Genomic DNA, 19,007 nt, shown 5'->3' on the forward strand with positions numbered 1-19,007 from the left:
ACACATGATTCCATGTGCTATTTCTAGTTGATGTCTTCACTATTATTCTACAATGTAGAAAAGTGCAAATAAAGAAAAACCCTCAAATGAGTAGGTGTCCAAACTTGACTGGTACTGTATACAAAATAGTTAAAGCTGTAATTGAACTTGTACAGAATTGCATTAAATTATTTTCACATGTAGTGAGTTATGATTATTGGTTTCATAACTCAACCCAAGCATGACGGCTCAAAGACGAGACTAACAAGCAATCTTCCACATTGAAAAATGTTTTAATACACAATTAGTGTCTATGCTAGACTAGCTCCACAATACAGGCGGACACAGTTACTCCAAGTGCCGGATGTCACAGATGTTTGGATCTTTCATAAAATGTGGGTCCTTGTGGGTTACAGACATGAATCCTGTGGAGGAAAATATTACCAGTATTTATTATAGGAAGGACTGGATGATCAAAACATGGTCATTTTGAGCCAGACCAGTCTGTAGCACACAATGTATTACAAATCCTCTGGTCAGTAGTAATAGATGGTGCATTGAAGTTTCCAAAGAGAAACTATTACAGAGCAACCTCAATTTGATCATATTGTTCACACATTTTCTCATGTGGCCTTGTTCACTCTTTCTGTGCTTGTAGTTGATCCCACAACTTTATTTCATTACGGAGAAAATTACCATCACTTGCCATTGACTACAATGCATTATGAAAATGTGTCTAAAGTATTTTAAGAAAACACTCCAAACCAACTCATATTACATCAGAATCCCATGTCTCTGCACTCAATTTTGTAGAAATAATTTTACTGTCCCATAAATCCATACCTTCATATTTTTATTGTGGACATTGTTTTCAAATTTAGTGCAAAGACATCATTCAGAATGGGATTCTGAGTGAATGAGTTGGTTTGGAGTGTACAGTCAATAATAATAATAATAATAATAAGTGATTTGAGGGCATACCCATCGAATGAGCTTTCTTTATGGCTTTGGCGATCTCCCGCTGTTTCTTACCACATAGACCTAGAAAAGAATAAACACCTTGATACGACAGCCTCTGCTCTGATGTGTACATTTTCAGCACTTTTCCTGACCAAGTTCTCACCTGTTATGTGCCTGCCGTAAACTCTTCCTGTGTGTGGGGATATAAACTGGGACAGCAGCTATTGGAAAGAAGTTTGGAGAAAAATTAGGCAAATTATAAATAAACATTGGATATTTGCGCATCACAGCACTTAATACAATAGTCTAATGACAGACCTGAACATTCTTGAAGTCCACTGTGACGTTACAGAGAATGCAGCCCTTCTGTGGTTGTTTGTATGGATTCTCCATCTGTAAAGGCTGGGGAGATAAACATTTACGTAAATCCATACAACATATGTAGTTGTCATAGACCTTGTAGTCAAATGACATATAGCTTCAAATCAAGTTGAAAAAAAAGTAATAATTCTCTTGACATGTGGAGGAATGTTACTCCTTGAGCTAGCCCTTCTCATGACTCCAATGCATGGATGCAGTGAGTCATTCAATGTCTATTATGATTAGCTCAGGCATAATGTGCAGACAGAGCTTTGGCGCTCTAAATGCAAATACGTCTCACACGACACAGTTTTGGAAACATTTATAACTTACATACATAGAAGCGATAAATAAATTGCTCAAATACAAAAGATACACTTTCTGATCGCAGTTTAGCAAAGTTGCTTCCATACAGTCGTGGCCAAAAGTTGAGAAAGACAAATATTAATTTTCACGAAGTCTGCTGCCTCAGTTTGTATGATGGCAATTTGCATGTACTCCAGAATGTTATGAAGAGTGATCAGATGAATTGCAATTAATTGCAAAGTCCCTCATTGCCATGCAAATGACCTGAAACCCCCAAAAACATTTCCACTGCATTTCAGCCCTGCCACAAAAGAACCAGCTGACATCATGGTAGTGATTCTCTCGTTAACACAGGTGTGAGTGTTGACGAGGACAAGGCTGGAGATCACTCTGTCATGCTGATTTGAAGCTTCCAGTCTGTTATTCAAGCTCAAAGGAGGGTGGTGCTTGGAATCATTGTTCTTCCTCTGTCAACCATGGTTACCTGCAAGGAAACGGGTGCAGTCATCATTGCTTCGCACAAAAAGGGCTTCACAGGAAAAGATATTGCTGCCAGTAAGATTGCACCTAAATCAACCATTTATCAGATCGTCAAGAACTTCAAGGAGAGCAGTTCAATTGTTGTGAAGAAGGCTTCAGGGCACCCAAGAAAGTCCAGCAAGCTCCAGGACCGTCTCCTAAAGTTGATTCAGCTGCGGGATCGGGGCACCACCAGTACAGAGCTTGCTCAGGAATAGCAGCAGGCAGGTGTGAGTGCATCTGCACGCACAGTGAGGCGAAGACTTTTGGAGGATGGTCTGGTGTCAAGGGCAACAAAGAAGCCAGGAAAAACATCAGGGACCGACTGATATTCTGCGAAGGTACAGGGATTGGACTGCTGAGAACTGGGGTAAAGTCATTTTCTCTGTTGAATCCCCTATCCGATTGTTTGGGGCATCCGGAAAAAAGCTTGTCCGGAGAAGACAAGGTGAGCGCTTCCATCAGTCCTGTGTCATGTCAACAGTAATGCATACTGAGACCATTCATGTGTGGGGTTGCTTCTCAGCTAAGGGAGTGGGCTCACTCACAATTTTGCTTAAGAACACAGCCATGAATAAAGAATGGTACCAACACATCCTCCGAGAGCAACTTCTCCCAACAATCCAGATACAGTTTGGTGACGAACAATGCCTTTTCCAGCATGATGGGAGCACCGTGCCATAAGGCAAAAGTGATAACTATGTGGCTCTGGGAACAAAACATCAATATTTTGGGTCCATGGCCAGGAAACTCCCCATCAATCCCATTGAGAACTTGTGGTCAATCCTCAAGAGGCGGGTGGACAAACAAAACCCCACAAATTCTGACAAACTTCAAGCATTGATTATGCAAGAATGGGCTGCCATCAGTCAGGATGTGGCCCAGAAGTTAATTGACAGCATGCCAGGGCAGATTGCAGAGGTCTTGAAAAAGAAGGGTCAACACTGCAAATATTGACTCTTTGCATCAACTTCATGTAGTTGTCAATAAAAGCCTTTGACACTTATGAAATGCTTGTATTTATACTTAAGTATTCCATAGTAACATCTGACAAAAATATCTAAAGACACTGAAGCAGCAAACTTTGTGGAAATTAATATTGGTGTCATTCTCAAAACTTTTGGCCACGACTATACAGTCATGGCTGGGGAGTGAAGTTTCATACCTCGGTTTGCCCAGTGTTATTTAACATTCTGAAGGATGCAACTAGGCTAAACTGCCTACAGTAAGTGTATATTTTGTAATTGAAACATGATTTCTCGCTGATGTGATAGCACACTTCTAATCGTTTCCAAAAACACATCGCAAGGATTACTAACGTTCGTAAACGTTACAACAGAATGTCGGTATTTGCAGTTCATTGAGTCTCTAAACCTGGGTATACCGTTCTCGAGAGCTATCCCTGAGCACTAACGGTAAATATAAATCAAGTTCTATTTGCATTTAAAAACGTAATCCTGGATCCATTTAGTCTATTGATAACGTTTTACTAGTGCACTCTTCGAAATGTAGCTAGCTAACGTTAACAGGTGGCTTTAAAATGGCTTACCATGTCATCGTTCTTCTGGACTACATTAGACGAGCCTGACAGACTTCTGAGACATTGTTCTGTGATAAAAAGTAAAGCAGACATTAACTCACAAAAAATATAGAGGTTGCTCTGGTCGGCTAGATAGATAAACGACACATGTGGTTGGCTAGTTAATGATGGATGGCATAGCTAGAGGTTAACTAACGCTAGCTAACATTAGCTATCCATTTAGCTAATAGGTTATCATAGTGATTATAAACGTCAGTATAATCATGCTTGTATCACTAGCAATGCAATTAATTCAAAACATTGAACATCATTCTTACGTGTGCCTCCAAGCTGTGAAAATGTGAATTGTAAAGATCGAAAGCTTCGGACAGCAAACATTTTTGACCTGCGAAGGAAAGATCCGGATGTTATTTGACGTAATCTTCTTCTATGAGATTTAACAGCGGTTGACATACAATTTGTTGCATTACCGCCATCTACTAGACTGGAGTACAACTCCCTTATACTTTACGTGGAAAATAATGTACTAAATAAATACCTTACCATCTAACGCTATACTCACTAATTTCAAAATTATATAAAATTAACACCCCCCTACTCCAAAATGTAAATATATTTATTCCTACCTCATGCCATCACCCTGAAAGGATGGGACATCACTACTTATCACATCATGTAACTCTTACACACCCAAATACCTCTCAGCAGCTGCAACCACAACCTCAATTTTCTGAGACTTCCGATCCATCCCTGCAGTATAATTAATAACCACTGCTATAAAAAGCTAAAATCCAATCTTACTGAAACATTTAACTTTTTGGCCTATCCTTATGTACTGGTATATCTCTACTACTCTCACCACCTCTCCCCCTTAACCAATCTTCCTCTACTTCACTGCCTCAGCATATGACAACTTCTGCTCTACTCTAACCCTGGAAACCTCAAACTGTCTCTCTCGCACGGTACATGTCTGACCCCCAGCGCAATGTGCACCCCTACAATTAACACATTCCACGACTTTCCCCAATACTACACATTCCTTTGTCTCATGCCCTTCTGCACATTCCTCACACATTGGACCCTCCCTCCCACACACTGTTGCCACATGCCCATAAGCTTGACACCTGTAACATCTTAATGTACTCGGCACATACGCTCGTACAGGATAACTTATATATCCTAACTTCACTTTGTCAGGCAAAGACTCTACTTCAAAACTCAAAAGAACAGACAATGACTCTTGTTTCCCCACCCTGTCTGCGTCGCTTCAAACGACGAGATCACATACACCGGGAATATTTGCCCTCAGCTGGTCAAAGTTTATATCTACTGCTACCCCAGTTACCCCTCCTTTCATTGGTGCCTTTTTCTTGAGATCGAAACACTTACACTTCACTTTACTTACCCCCATTCGTTTTACTTGGAGCGCATTCGTCCTCAGCAGAAACACAAACAATTATCACTAGACCACTTCAAGTTACCCTCACCGATTCCACATGACCCAACTCTTTTTTTCACCCACCGTGAAACCGCAATTGGATCAGCCGAAAGGCAAGAGTCCACTTTTTCCACAAACTTCACTCCCACTGTCAGACTCTTCTTCATCCTGATCCTCCGTGCATACCTCGGTCTCCGATAACTTTACCGCACCTACCACCTCCGATACTTCACCCTAATTCACTTCAATTACTCCTGTCTTCAGCTCCCTCTGCTTACACTATCTACCATTCTTCTTTGACAAACAATATCCCTTTTTTCCGCAATTTGTCCGATTCAAGCTCACCCTCTTCCCTCACTCTCTTAGACCTCTACTCTCTTTTCTCCTCCATTCCTCATCTGTTTGTCTTGTACTTTCCACATGCGAATAATTAACACGAAACAATACCCCATAGAGGCGCAAACCCCTCTCTGTCGACCAGCGAGTAACGTTGAAAAATCGAAATTGTAGAGCCAAATTTGAGCTCTGTCTATTTGACGTAATTTCCTGTTCACGTTTATATGTTGGCCCATGATCAAACGTTCCTCCCCAAATTAATGTATTTTCGAAGTGATAGTTTGTACAATTTCCACATATCAAATCTAAAACTCCCATAGAATATAATGAGTCTAATATTCAAATACAGTACGGCATATATAGACTGATTGTATCAATAGGTCGGAAAAAAGTTCCGTTCTCCACCCGACTCAATATATAGTTACAATCTTTACTCGTCTCTGATTGGCTAATACGTTAGACTCATGTTTACAAATTCATAGTTGTCGTCTGTATTGTATGTATCCGGTTAGTTACGCTTGAAAATGTATTCTCTATTTTATATTTTGAGTTCTCGGTTGTTAAAGACGATTTGATAGTAAGCCTAGTTTTAACCATGTCTAGTCAATTTAGCTACTTTCAGCTAACGAAAAACGGTTGAGTTTGCTCACTTAACATTTAGCGTGAAGTTAGCCAACGTTAACGTCAGCTATCTATTTTTTTTTCAAGATAGCTTGCCAATTTGACTCAGTAGCAAATGAATTGAGGAGCTCACCCTGTCAGCCAACATGATTGTATTGTATTTACTAACGTTACTTAGCTAGTAGCTCGCTAGCATGCCAACATAGCTGGAATGCTACTAGTGTTTACTTAGGCTAACGTCAGTGAGGTGTCCGACAGAGTCAGGTTTGACAATGAGTGCCGAAATCAAAGTAAAACGACAGTCCTCGAGGAAGCGGTCCAGGGATAGACGAATAAGTCATCTCACGCCCGCAAGGAAAAGGACCAGTGCTTCTGGACGACAATGTCCTGACAACACGGGACAGATAGAGCTTTCCAGAGCTTTGGACCAATCCATGGATGCAAAGTTCAGTGAGGTGGGTAGCTAACTAATATCAAAATGGTGCATTATACACTTCTTGTGGTCTGATGATTTTACTGTAATTTCAACATGATATTGAGTGAGTTACAAGTGCATTTACTGTTTCTTAACGTTGCTTTTTTTTGCAGTACTGCAGTGACCCTGAGGACTTATTTGGGGACTATGACAGCATTGAAAGCGACAGCTCTTTCCTGGCAAAGCTCGATAGAGTGGGGCAGAACATGAGACAGCATGACATTGAACATACAACCAGCAGCAGATGCCCTGTAATTCTGCTTGCTGGGAACCCTGACTTCACTTCACTGAAGTCTTCAACAGACAACTGTCCGAAACAATCAATGACAGAATCATTCCTGGAGGGCTTCACAGATGATGCTTTCCTAGACATGCCAAGCTCACAACTCGCTTTTCTACAAGATCCCCAAACAGCAGACAGGAACTGCTGTACAGATGAGGACAAAACCTCCATGCCTATGAGACATCCTGAGAAGTCTGTCAGCACTGAAGATAGAAATGAGAGGCATATCGCCCCCAAGGCAAGGAAGAGCGTGTCCGATCATCTGAAGAGAGCTATGATGGCTAATGCAGCAACTCCTTCTAGTGTCTCCCGGACTGCATTGCAGAAGGAGGCCGTAGTTACAGAGGAGATCAGTGTTGCCATGCAGGCTATGGAATCTGTCTCCATGGCGACAACAGACCTTGGGCCTTTCTTTGGTCTTCCCACCAAAGTGAAGGAGCTGATATGCAATCTCAAAGGAATCAAAGATTTATATGGTGAATGGATTTCTATTCATTTTCCCTGTCTAATTGCATGTCCTCACTAGTTTTGCATCAACTTCAACATGGCTATGTTTTCAAAGTGTCTGGTTGTCTTGCTAAGTGTGAGTAATTTGAGCTCTTGCCCTGCTTCATATTAGAGTATCATCAATAACAATGCTCTCTTATATTTCAGAATGGCAGAAAACTTGTCTAAACCTGGATTCAGTTCAGCAGAGGAGAAATCTCATCTACTCTCTTCCCACCAGTGGTGGGAAGACTTTGGTGGCTGAGATTCTTATCCTCAAAGAGCTTCTGTGCAGAAAGAAGGATGCCCTTTTCATCCTGCCTTACGTATCTCTAGTGCAGGAGAAGGTATTGTGGTCATTGTTTTGTTTACAAAATGTATATAATTCCTCTTTCATCCAACTGTACAAAGGAATTATAATTAAACATTTTTGTATGTCAATGGCAAATCTGAGCACTGTGTTTTGCATGCATTCCCAGGTTCGAGGGTTGGCCAGTTTTGGCCTGGAGCTAGACTTCATGGTGGAGGAGTATGCTGGTAGTAAGGGCAGGTTCCCTCCAGTGAAGGGAAGGGGCAAGAGGTCCCTGTACATTGCCACTATAGAGAAGGCACACGGCCTGGTAAACTCTCTCATAGAGACCAACAGACTGGACAATGTGGGGCTGGTGGTTGTGGATGAGGTATGCAAATATCTTATTACATTGACATCTGACATGTTATCATTACAAAACATAGAATAGCCACTCACTAGACCCAAACAATGTATCTGTTGATGCCTTGTGTATTGGACACAATCAATTATATTGTACTGTAGTATCCAATTATTAATGCCACTCCATTTCTCTTCTTATTAGCTCCACATGTTGGGTGATGGTAGCAGAGGAGCTATCATTGAGATGACTCTAGCCAAAGTGCTCTATATCAGTAGTAAGTGTGACTGCTATTTTACTCTCATCATATTCATGGTGAAGGAAGATGTTTTGAAAATGTGTGGGAAACTGATTTTCTTCTTTACAGAGTCAACTCAGATCATTGGAATGAGTGCTACTCTGGGCAATCTCCAAGATATACAGAAGTTTCTGAAGGCAGAGAGCTACACTAATGACTTCAGACCGGTATGATATTCCCTAACCACAGGCTTGATCTACGCAATGCTATTTGATCCTCTGTGGTATGCCTCCTTGTTTGTGAGAGTCCATATACAACATGAAAATCGCCAACGTATTCCTTGAAAGCTTAGTTAAAACCAATAGAAGCTGCACTGCGTGTTGTGTTCTCCATTGTCTCTGTGATGGTTGGCCACTGATAGCCATGGTGTTTCAGGTTGAGCTGAAAGAGTATGTGAAACTGAAGGACAGCATATACGAGGTGGACCCCAAGGAGGAGGAGTGCTTCAGATTCTCTCGGGTCCTGAACTTTAAGGTATAATCATCCATTTGATTTGAAGAGCCATCATTTCTATATATATATTTGAAGATATACTGGACTCCAGTGCCAGGCAGTCAGCTTTTGAAGGTGGACTCACATTGTATTTGAAGTCTTAGCACCTGTCTAATTCTTTTGTTTTCCAGTACTCCAGTGCCATGCAGAAGATCGATCAGGATCATATTGTTGCCTTGGTGACTGAGGTCATTCCAAGCCAGTCTTGCCTTGTTTTCTGTCCCACCAAGAAGAACTGTGAGAACGTGGCTGGGATGATATGCAAGTACCTGAAAGAGTAAAAAGACATCTTTATATTTCTCTTCTCTGTACTCCAAATTATGGTCAGTCGGTCCAGTGGTTGTGATTGTGTGGATTGTGATTGATACAACATGCCACTTCTTCTTGAATTCTCCAGGGACTTTATCCAACACAAGCAGGCAGAGAAGGCTGTGTTGCTGGGGGAGCTGAGGGGCAGTGGGAATGGCTCCCTGTGTCCGGTGCTCAAGAAGACGGTGCCGTACGGCCTGGCTTACCACCACAGTGGGTTGACCAGTGAAGAGAGGAAGCTGGTGGAGGAGGCCTACTCTGCAGGGGTTCTCTGTCTCCTCACCTGCACTTCTACGCTGGCTGCAGGGATCAACCTACCTGCTCGGAGGCAAGTCAAAGCAAGGAAGCATAACCTGTCCGAACAGAAGTTGCATTTCTGTGTTAGATAGTGACATTTATTGTAGACTTGATTGGATCCATCAATGTGTTTGGACCAGAGTGATTCTGCGTTCTCCGTACGTGGCGGCAGACTTCCTGAAGAGGAGCCAGTACAAGCAAATGGTGGGGAGGGCTGGACGGGCCGGGATAGACACTCATGGAGAGAGCATCCTCATTCTACAGGACAAAGACAAAGTCTTGGTAAATAACAGCTACAACCATAACAGTAAACCTATGCATGTAGTGACATCCGGTCCTTTATGTTTCCACACTCTGGCATTTTATAGCAGATCCTGTCCATTGATCCTGTCCACCTTTTTGTATTTTCAGGTCAAGAAGCTTTTATCCGCGCCAATGGAAATCTGCATAAGCAATCTAATGCATAGCGACGGAAAGGGTGTCCTGAGTCTCATTCTATCCGTCATTGGATTAAATGTATTTCTGAAAAATATCCCTAAGCGAATGACAGAAAAATCCAGTTCCCTTTTTAAAATGTCTCTTTTTAGCAAAGAACTTTGTCTTATCAAATGGTATCGGTCACATACACGTGTTTAGCAGATGTTTTCGCTGGTGTTGTGTTTCTAGCTCTGACAGTGCAGTAATATCTAACAAATAATATCTTAACAATTTCACAACATATACCTAATACACACAAATCGAAGTAAAGGAATGGAATCAAGAATATATTAATGAATAAATTGATGATCCTGTTTTTGCCGGTTTTCTTTTGTCTCCCTTCAGATCACGAACAGCTTAGAGCAGATCAGGGACTTCATGAGTGGCACGTTGCTGTCTGTCCAGGAGAAACAGGTGTGCTTGGAGAGGAGCCTGTGGGAGGTGACACAGGAGTGTGTTGAGCTGCTTAAAGAGAAAGGCCTCGTCACCGTTTCCACAGAGCCACAAGATGGGTCCCTGCAAGTCACCAAGCTAGGAAGAGCTACTTACAAAGGTGAACTACTCTCAAACTCGCCAGAACTGGTGTTAATTTCATTTCTATTACCATACAAGGAAATTGTTCATAGTAATCAATTTAAATCCTGTTACAGAGACATTTTCTTTCTATGAGTCAATGCTACAGTGTATCTGACCTCTCCTCCTCAGGATCAGTGGATCTGACCTACTGTGACCTCCTGTATAGAGACCTGTCTAAAGGCCTGGAGAGCCTGATGCTGAACAGTTTCCTCCACCTCATCTACCTGGTCACACCCTATGACATGGTCTCCCAGTGTAAGCCTGACTGGATGGTCTACTTCAGACAGGTTAGAGCCCAGGTCTTGTGTACTTCTTGGTTGTCTTTGTTAATTAAACGTTGATTGGTAGGTAAAATACCTCAAATAACAATTTTGTTTTTATGCATTTCTGGTGTGTTTAATGAAAATATCTAATAATGAAGTACATTTTGTATATATAATATTGTTTTGTGCAATAGTTTGTCTTCTGCAGTATTTAGTACAACAATTATTGTGTAAGAGTTTGTTTTGCTTATCAATTCCAGTTCACAATGTTATCAGCTGCGGAGCAAAAGATGTGTGCAGCAGTTGGTGTGTCTGAAAGTTTTGTTGCTAGAAAGGCTGCTGGACAGAATGTCAAGAAGGTAAGAGTATTGAGGAAGCATGGCATGATTTAAGTACTGTTAAATCAATAGTGTCATATTTTCACAGTTCCTTAGGTTGAGAGACTATCATTGGATTAAGGTATTATGGGTTTATTCTTGAGTACGTTGGCTTAAAAATAACATTATGTTCATCTCTAGATTAATCCTGTTTTTTTTTAAGCTTTTTTTTCTCCTTTTAACCCCTAGATGGAAGGCAGACTTAACTAATTTAAGTCATGAAGATAATGAACCCTAAATACAGTGCCTTGCGAAAGTATTCGGCCCCCTTGAACTTTGACCTTTTGCCACATTTCAGGCTTCAAACATAAAGATATAAAACTGTATTTTTTTGTGAAGAATCAACAACAAGTGGGACACAATCATGAAGTGGAACGACATTTATTGGATATTTCAAACTTTTTTAACAAATCAAAAACTGAAAAATTGGGCGTGCAAAATTATTCAGCCCCTTTACTTTCAGTGCAGCAAACTCTCTCCAGAAGTTCAGTGAGGATCTCTGAATGATCCAATGTTGACCTAAATGACTAATGATGATAAATACAATCCACCTGTGTGTAATCAAGTCTTCGTATAAATGCACCTGCACTGTGATAGTCTCAGAGGTCCGTTAAAAGCGCAGAGAGCATCATGAAGAACAAGGAACACACCAGGCAGGTCCGAGATACTGTTGTGAAGAAGTTTAAAGCCGGATTTGGATACAAAAATATTTCCCAAGCTTTAAACATCCCAAGGAGCACTGTGCAAGCGATAATATTGAAATGGAAGGAGTATCAGACCACTGCAAATCTACCAAGACCTGGCCGTCCCTCTAAACTTTCAGCTCATACAAGGAGAAGACTGATCAGAGATGCAGCCAAGAGGCCCATGATCACTCTGGATGAACTGCAGAGATCTACAGCTGAGGTGGGAGACTCTGTCCATAGGACAACAATCAGTCGTATATTGCACAAATCTGGCCTTTATGGAAGAGTGGCAAGAAGAAAGCCATTTCTTAAAGATATCCATAAAAAGTGTTGTTTAAAGTTTGCCACAAGCCACCTGGGAGACACACCAAACATGTGGAAGAAGGTGCTCTGGTCAGATGAAACCAAAATTGAACTTTTTGGCAACAATGCAAAACGTTATGTTTGGCGTAAAAGCAACACAGCTGAACACACCATCCCCACTGTCAAACATGGTGGTGGCAGCATCATGGTTTGGGCCTGCTTTTCTTCAGCAGGGACAGGGAAGATGGTTAAAATTGATGGGAAGATGGATGGAGCCAAATACAGGACCATTCTGGAAGAAAACCTGATGGAGTCTGCAAAAGACCTGAGACTGGGACGGAGATTTGTCTTCCAACAAGACAATGATCCAAAACATAAAGCAAAATCTACAATGGAATGGTTCAAAAATAAACATATCCAGGTGTTAGAATGGCCAAGTCAAAGTCCAGACCTGAATCAAATCGAGAATCTGTGGAAAGAACTGTTCACAAATGCTCTCCATCCAACCTCACTGAGCTCGAGCTGTTTTGCAAGGAGGAATGGGAAAAAGTTTCAGTCTCTCGATGTGCAAAACTGATAGAGACATACCCCAAGCGACTTACAGCTGTAATCGCAGCAAAAGGTGGCTATTAACTTAAGGGGGCTAAATAATTTTGCACGCCCAATTTTTCAGTTTTTAAATTTGTTAAAAAAGTATGAAATATCCAATAAATGTCGTTCCACTTCATGATTGTGTCCCACTTGTTGTTGATTCTTCACAAAAAAATACAGTTTTATATCTTTATGTTTGAAGCCTGAAATGTGGCAAAAGGTCGCAAAGTTCAAGGGGGCCGAATACTTTCGCAAGGCACTGTATCTTGTGATGTGAATTCAAATCTGCTCTCTACATCTGCTCTCTACAACTGATCATTCATGTAATAAATGTAGCAACAATGCAGTGAGCCAGTTCTGTGCCATTCTGTTGTACTGTGCTGTCCTTGCCATAGAAGTAGGAATAATTATACTTCCTTGGTCCTTCCCAAATGCTCTGTTCCCCCAGAATGTTGACCAGGTGGTGGTGAGTCGGCTGTACCTGGCCCTGGTACTGCAGTCCCTGCTGAAGGAGACTGACCTGTGGAGCGTGGCTGACAGGTTCCAGCTCAGCCGGGGCTTCATCCAGACACTACTCAGCTCTTCCTCAGTATTCTGCTCCTGCGTGCTGCACTTCACCGAGGTAGCTGCCAGCATAGATGTCATATATGATATTATTGGTTCCCGTCCAAACAGAGCCATATCCTAGACTCTTAGCAGTGTTTCACAGAGGTGCCCTGAAAAGACAAAAGCTTTGTTACTTCAGTCCTCCATTTTTACATTTGAGTCATTTAGCAAACACTGTTATCCAGACCGACTTACAAATCAAATTGTCTTTGTCACATGCGCCGAATACAACAGCTGTAGACCTTACAGTGAAATGCCTAGTTACAAGCCCTTAACCAACAATGCAGTTTTAAGAAAAATACATAAAACATAAGAAATAAAGTAACAATTAAAGAGCAGCAGTACAATAATAATAGCGAGGCTATATACAGGGGGGTACCGGTACAGAGTCAATGTGCGGGGGCACCGGTTATCGAGGTAATATGTACATGTAGGTAGAGTTATTAAAGTGACTTATGCATGGATAATAACAGAGTAGCTTGATGTTCAGTAGTCTTATGGCTTGGGGGTAGAATCTATTTAGAAGCCTCTTGGACCTAGACTTGGCACTCCGGTACCGCTTGCCGTGCGGTAGCAGAGAGAACAGTCTATGACTAGGGTGGCTGGAGTGTTTGAACATTTTTAGGGCCTCCCTCTGACACCACCTGGTATAGAGGTCCTGGATGGCAGAAAGCTTGGCCCTAGTAATGTACTAGGCCGTGCGCTCTACCCTCTGTAGTGCCTTGCGGACGGAGAACGAGCAGTCGCCATTGTAGAATGGCGCCGGAGATGATGGCTGACGTTTTACGTGCTCCCAACCAACTGTGCTATTTTGTTAGTTATGTTTGCGTTTGTTTTTATTGCTTGCTATAATTTTCCTTTTTAAGGTGTCCGACGGTAAGGATATACTGCTTTCCTGGGAACAGGCCCAAATCCTCGTCATTTGCGTAAAGAAAAGACGGAGGAAAAGGGGGCGGAGATCGGGCTGCCATCTGATAATTCATAGGCGAGCGAGTAAACTGCAGTCAGTTTTATTGGCCAACGTGCAATCATTGGAAAATAAAATCGATGGCCTACCATAGATTATCCTACCAACGGGACATTAAAAACTGTAATATCTTATATTTTACCGAGTCGTGGCTGAACAACTCGGTGACTACCTGACTAACGGTTAAGTGCCTTGCTCAAGGGTGCATTGACAGATTTTTCACCTAGTTGGCTCGGGGATTCGAACCAGCAACCTTTCGGTTACTGGCCCAACGCTTTTAACGTCTAGACTACCTGCCGCCCACTACTGAGAATAGCTCCTAAGTTGTATGTTCTTTTGCTTTCTCTTTTGACCCCAGTGATCTCACTGTGCCCTCTCTCTGTGTTATCAGGAGCTGGAAGAGTTCTGGCCCTTCAAAGCTCTCCTGACTGAGCTTACCCGCAGGCTGACCTACTGTGTCCAGGCCGAGCTCATCCCTCTCATGGAGGTAGCAGGAGTCATGGAGGTCAGACTTTTAAAAAAAAATCTTAATTCATTTTTTAGGCATTATAGCATCATAATGTCCTACCTGGCAACAAAAGGTCCATAAAAACATATCCACATCTTGGTTTCCAGTCATAAGAGCTATTGTCCTAGCCAAAGTTTTCTGGCATTGTTCCAGATGTTTTTTGCATGCTTGTAACCCCTTATCTGCTTTTGACAGAGAAGAGCCAAGCTGCTGTACAATGCTGGATATAAGACACTGGCTCATCTGGCCAACGCTGACCCAAACGTTCTCGCCAAGACTGTGGAGAACCTCTTCAAGAAGCAAGCTAATCAGATTGTTGCTTCGGCAAAAGTATGTCTGTTGTCAAATGCCTAGTATACGTACAGTTGTGCTGCTGTTTCCTTCCTGAATACAAACAAGGGTTGTAGAAAATTGGATTGAGATGTGACTTGCATTTGCAGAAGTTGTACTCTGTTTGATCATTGTCCTCATGGGGCATCTGTTTTCAGATGCTGCTGAATGAGAAAGCTGATGCCCTTCAGGAGGAGATGGATGACTTATTGATGATGCCTCTTGATCTCCTCTCTTTGTAAAATGTTGCTGCAGTGGATTTATTGTGTGAAGAATACTTTTATTTTGCTTGGTGTGTTAATACTTTTTAGTGGTGTATCATTGTTTGTCGGAGTGATATTATAAAATATATTTTTGGGATGTGGAATTTTTTTTTTTTATCCCATAGAGATGAATAAAATGCTTCTGTGAGCATCAAAATCATGAAATAATTCACACTCTGTGATTTAATTGGTCACTTTTATATAACAGCATGTGAATAATTTGACAGGCTTCCAAATGCTTGACCCAATATCAGTGAATAGTGGGACATAGTAAAGTAGTTATTGTAACCCTAATTTGACTTATCTATAACCTTCACCGTCTCTTGGTTCTATGATAAAGAAGCAGGTTACAATTAAGTTATTTTCTATAGTTTAATCTTTTCAAGTAGTAGCAGCAGCGGGGGCAAGTTCTACAACAGGTTCAGTGGAAAGTCGTCATTCAGGGCAGGTGGGGAAGACACCCACCTGTTTTGAGCCCCACCTATTTAGCCTGTTTTGCATGTTATTTTGGCATTAATACATGTCACATATCAGTTTGCAAACAATGTATAAAATAATTTAGTTAATAAAGCCGCATACAAACATGGCCTCTTTGTTTTGATTTCTTGAGTAAGGCAGCTCCAATGCAGGTGTTTCAGCCTTTTTCAGTGCTTTCTGTGGTGTTGGGGCAGCCAGCGACAAATATGAAGTGTAGGGGTTGGTAATGTTCTCTAGTTCCGCTGTGATTGGCTCAGTGTTCTGTCGCTCATGGGGACACTACTTCACTGCAAAATCTAAGGATATATCTTGAAAATTCAAGCCCCTTGGATGCTGCCATGGAGTTATATTAGAAGTGCCCATCCAAGAAGGCTCAAGGTCATTGACCAGAGATAAAATTATGTGAAATCACGTTATATCTACAATAGCTTTGATTGGACAGATCATGTCAACATCGTACTTTCAAAATCTTAGCTAGCAGTCATCATCATAAATCAAGTCGACAATCTACTGGCAAATCCTTGTCATATGAAGAGAGATAATGAAGATAAATTATAAATAAAATGTATCGGTGCTCATTGGCCATTGGACATAAACATTACACAACAAGTTGGAAATTCCAAATTCAACAATGAGTGGTTTGGAAGCAATCAGTGGCTAACTGCAAGCATTGAAAAGCAATCACTAGCCTGGTATTCAGTGGAGTGGGTGTGTGGACCCAAGTCTGGGTTTAAGGGTCTCTTTTCCAAGCTTTAAAGGATAAACATTCAACATTGGCCATGCTGTCAATCCAGCATGACCTGCTGCGCTCAAAACAACTGGAAACTCAGAAATATGAAATATGACTTCAGTGAGTTCAAGACAACTGGGAACTCTGGCGGAAAAAATGAACTCCGACTGGAAAAATAAGTTTTGAACGGTCATCCAACTCAGAATTGCAAGTCGGGAACTTGGGACTCTTTCTAGAGCTCCAACCTGAAGATCACTGACATCAAATGACTTTTTCGTCTTTTGAGCTTCTAGTCATGAAATCTATGCAGCCTACTCAATCACTTTTTATAGCTACTGTTTACAGGCCTCCTGGGCCATATACTGCATTCCTCATTGAGTTCCCTGAATTCCTATCGGACCTTGTAGTCATAGCAGATAATATTCAAATTTTTGGTGATTTTAATATTCACATGGAAAAGTCCACAGACCCACTCCAAAAGGCTTTCGGAGCCATCATCGACTCAGTGGGTTTCGTCCAACATTTCTCTGGACCTACACACTGTCACAGTCATACTCTGGACCTAGTTTTGTCCCATGGAATAAATGTTGTGGATCTTAATGTGTTTCCTCATAATCCTGGACTATCGGACCACCATTTTATTACATTTGCAATTGCAACAAATAATCTGCTCAGACCCCAACCAAGGAGCATCATAAATTGTGCTATAAATTCATAGACAACACAAAGATTCCTTGATGCCCTTCCAGACTCCCTCTGCCTACCCAGGGACGTCAGAGGACAAAAATCAGTTAACCACCTAACTGAGGAACTCAATTTAACCTTGCGCAATACCCTAGATGCAGTTGCACCCCTAAAAACATTTGTCATAAGAAACTAGCTCCGTGGTATACAGAAAATACCCGAGTTCTGAAGCGGGCTTCCAGAAAATTGTAACAGAAATGGCGCCACACCAAACTGGAAGTCTTCCAACTAGCTTGGAAAGACAGTACCGTGCAGTATCGAAGAGCCCGATCATCCTATTTTTCCAACTTAACTGAGGAAAATAAGAACAATCCGAAATGTATTTTTGATACTGTCGCAAAGCTAACTAAAAAGCAGCATTCCCCAAGTGAGGATGGCTTTCACTTCAGCAGTAATAAATTCATGAACTTCTTTGAGGAAAAGATCATGATCATTAGAAAGCAAATTACGGTCTCCTCTTTAAATCTGCGTATTCCTCCAAAGCTCAGTTGTCCTGAGTCTGCACAACTCTGCCAGGACCTAGGATCAAGAGAGACACTCAAGTGTTTTAGTACTATATCTCTTGACACAATGATGAAAATAATCATGGCCTCTAAACCTTCAAACTGCATACTGGACCCTTTTCCAACTAAACTACTGAAAGAGCTGCTTCCTGTGCTTGGCCCTCCTATGTTGAACATAATAAACGTCTCTCTATCCACCGGATGTGTACCAAACTCACTAAAAGTGGCAGTAATAAAGCCTCTCTTGAAAAAGCCAAACCTTGACCCAGAAAATATAAAAAAAACTATTGGCCTATATCCATTCCTTCCATTCCTCTCCAAAATTTTAGAGAAAGCTTTTGAAAAAATTAAAGCAACTCACTGCCTTCCTGAAGACAAACAATGTACACGAAATGCTTCAGTCTGGTTTTAGACCCCATCATAGCACTGAGATTGCACTTGTGAAGGTGGTAAATGACCTTTTAATGGCGTCAGACCGAGGCTCTGCATCTGTCCTCGTGCTCCTAGACCTTAGTGCTGCTTTTGATACCATCGATCACCAAATTATTTTGGAGAGATTGGAAACCCAAATTGGTCTACACGGACAAGTGCTGGCCTGGTTTAGATCTTATCTGTCGGAACGATATCAGTTTGTCTCTGTGAATGATTTGTCCTCTGACAAATCAACTGTAAATTTCGGGGTACCTCAAGGTTCCATTAGGGAGGGATTGGTCGGTAGGGATCTCCTTGTCTCATCGCGCACCAGCGACTCCTGTGGCGGGCCGGGCGCAGTGCGCGCTAGCCAAGGTTGCCAGGTGCACGGTGTAGCCTCCGACACATTGGTGCGGCTGGCTATGTTAAGAAGCAGTACGGCTGGTTGGGTTGTGTATCGGAGGACGCATGACATTCAGCCTTCGTCTCTCCCGAGCCCGTACGGGAGTTGTAGCAATGAGACAAGATAGTAGCTACTACAACAATTGGATACCACGAAATTGGGGAGAAAAAAGGGGTAAAATTCAAAAAAAAAAAAAAAAAAAAAGGTTTTATTTTATGACCACCATTGTTCTCACTATATATTTCACCTCTTGGGGATGTCATTTGAAAACATAATGTTAACTTTCACTGATATGCGGATGACACACAGCTGTACATTTCAATGAAACATGGTGAAGCCCCAAAATTGCCCTCGCTAAAAGCCTGTGTTTCAGACATAAGGAAGTGGATGGCTGCAAACTTTCTACTTTTAAACTCGGACAAAACAGAGATGCTTGTTCTAGG

The 19,007-nt window shown here is 41.7% G+C and overlaps 2 protein-coding genes across 4 annotated transcripts; one reads left to right on the forward strand and one right to left on the reverse strand.

The window, feature by feature from the left end:
• Positions 1-253: 253 nt before the first annotated feature.
• Positions 254-5,628, reverse strand: mrps18c (mitochondrial ribosomal protein S18C). 3 transcript variants are annotated; one of them, XM_090236635.1, is made up of 7 exons: positions 5,550-5,628; positions 3,982-4,049; positions 3,674-3,732; positions 1,258-1,341; positions 1,103-1,160; positions 961-1,020; positions 254-404 (listed from the first exon to the last, which is right to left on the reverse strand). In XM_090236635.1, the coding sequence occupies exons 1-7, from the start codon at positions 5,552-5,554 to the stop codon at positions 328-330; spliced, it is 411 nt and encodes a 136-aa protein (XP_090092761.1). In that variant the 5' UTR covers positions 5,555-5,628; the 3' UTR covers positions 254-327. The 3 variants fall into 3 exon arrangements, with proteins under 3 accessions (XP_090092761.1, XP_021458489.1, XP_021458490.1); XM_021602814.3 differs by lacking the exon at positions 5,550-5,628 and adding an exon at positions 5,187-5,472; XM_021602815.3 differs by lacking the exon at positions 5,550-5,628 and adding an exon at positions 5,070-5,472.
• A 62-nt stretch (positions 5,629-5,690) lies between these two features.
• On the forward strand, positions 5,691-15,882 carry helq (helicase, POLQ like). Its single transcript, XM_021602811.3, has 18 exons — positions 5,691-6,514; positions 6,648-7,293; positions 7,472-7,650; positions 7,783-7,983; positions 8,158-8,230; positions 8,321-8,418; positions 8,627-8,725; positions 8,875-9,020; positions 9,141-9,380; positions 9,490-9,631; positions 9,761-9,865; positions 10,172-10,379; positions 10,532-10,689; positions 10,926-11,024; positions 13,071-13,244; positions 14,587-14,700; positions 14,899-15,033; positions 15,192-15,882. Exons 1-18 carry the CDS (start codon positions 6,332-6,334, stop codon positions 15,273-15,275), a joined length of 3,084 nt encoding a protein of 1,027 aa, XP_021458486.3. The 5' UTR covers positions 5,691-6,331; the 3' UTR covers positions 15,276-15,882.
• Positions 15,883-19,007: the final 3,125 nt, after the last annotated feature.

This window comes from Oncorhynchus mykiss, chromosome 5 (genome assembly GCF_057628025.1).
Source record: "Oncorhynchus mykiss isolate SJ-2025 chromosome 5, ASM5762802v1, whole genome shotgun sequence".
In the NCBI taxonomy this organism is placed as follows: Eukaryota; Metazoa; Chordata; class Actinopteri; order Salmoniformes; family Salmonidae; genus Oncorhynchus; species Oncorhynchus mykiss.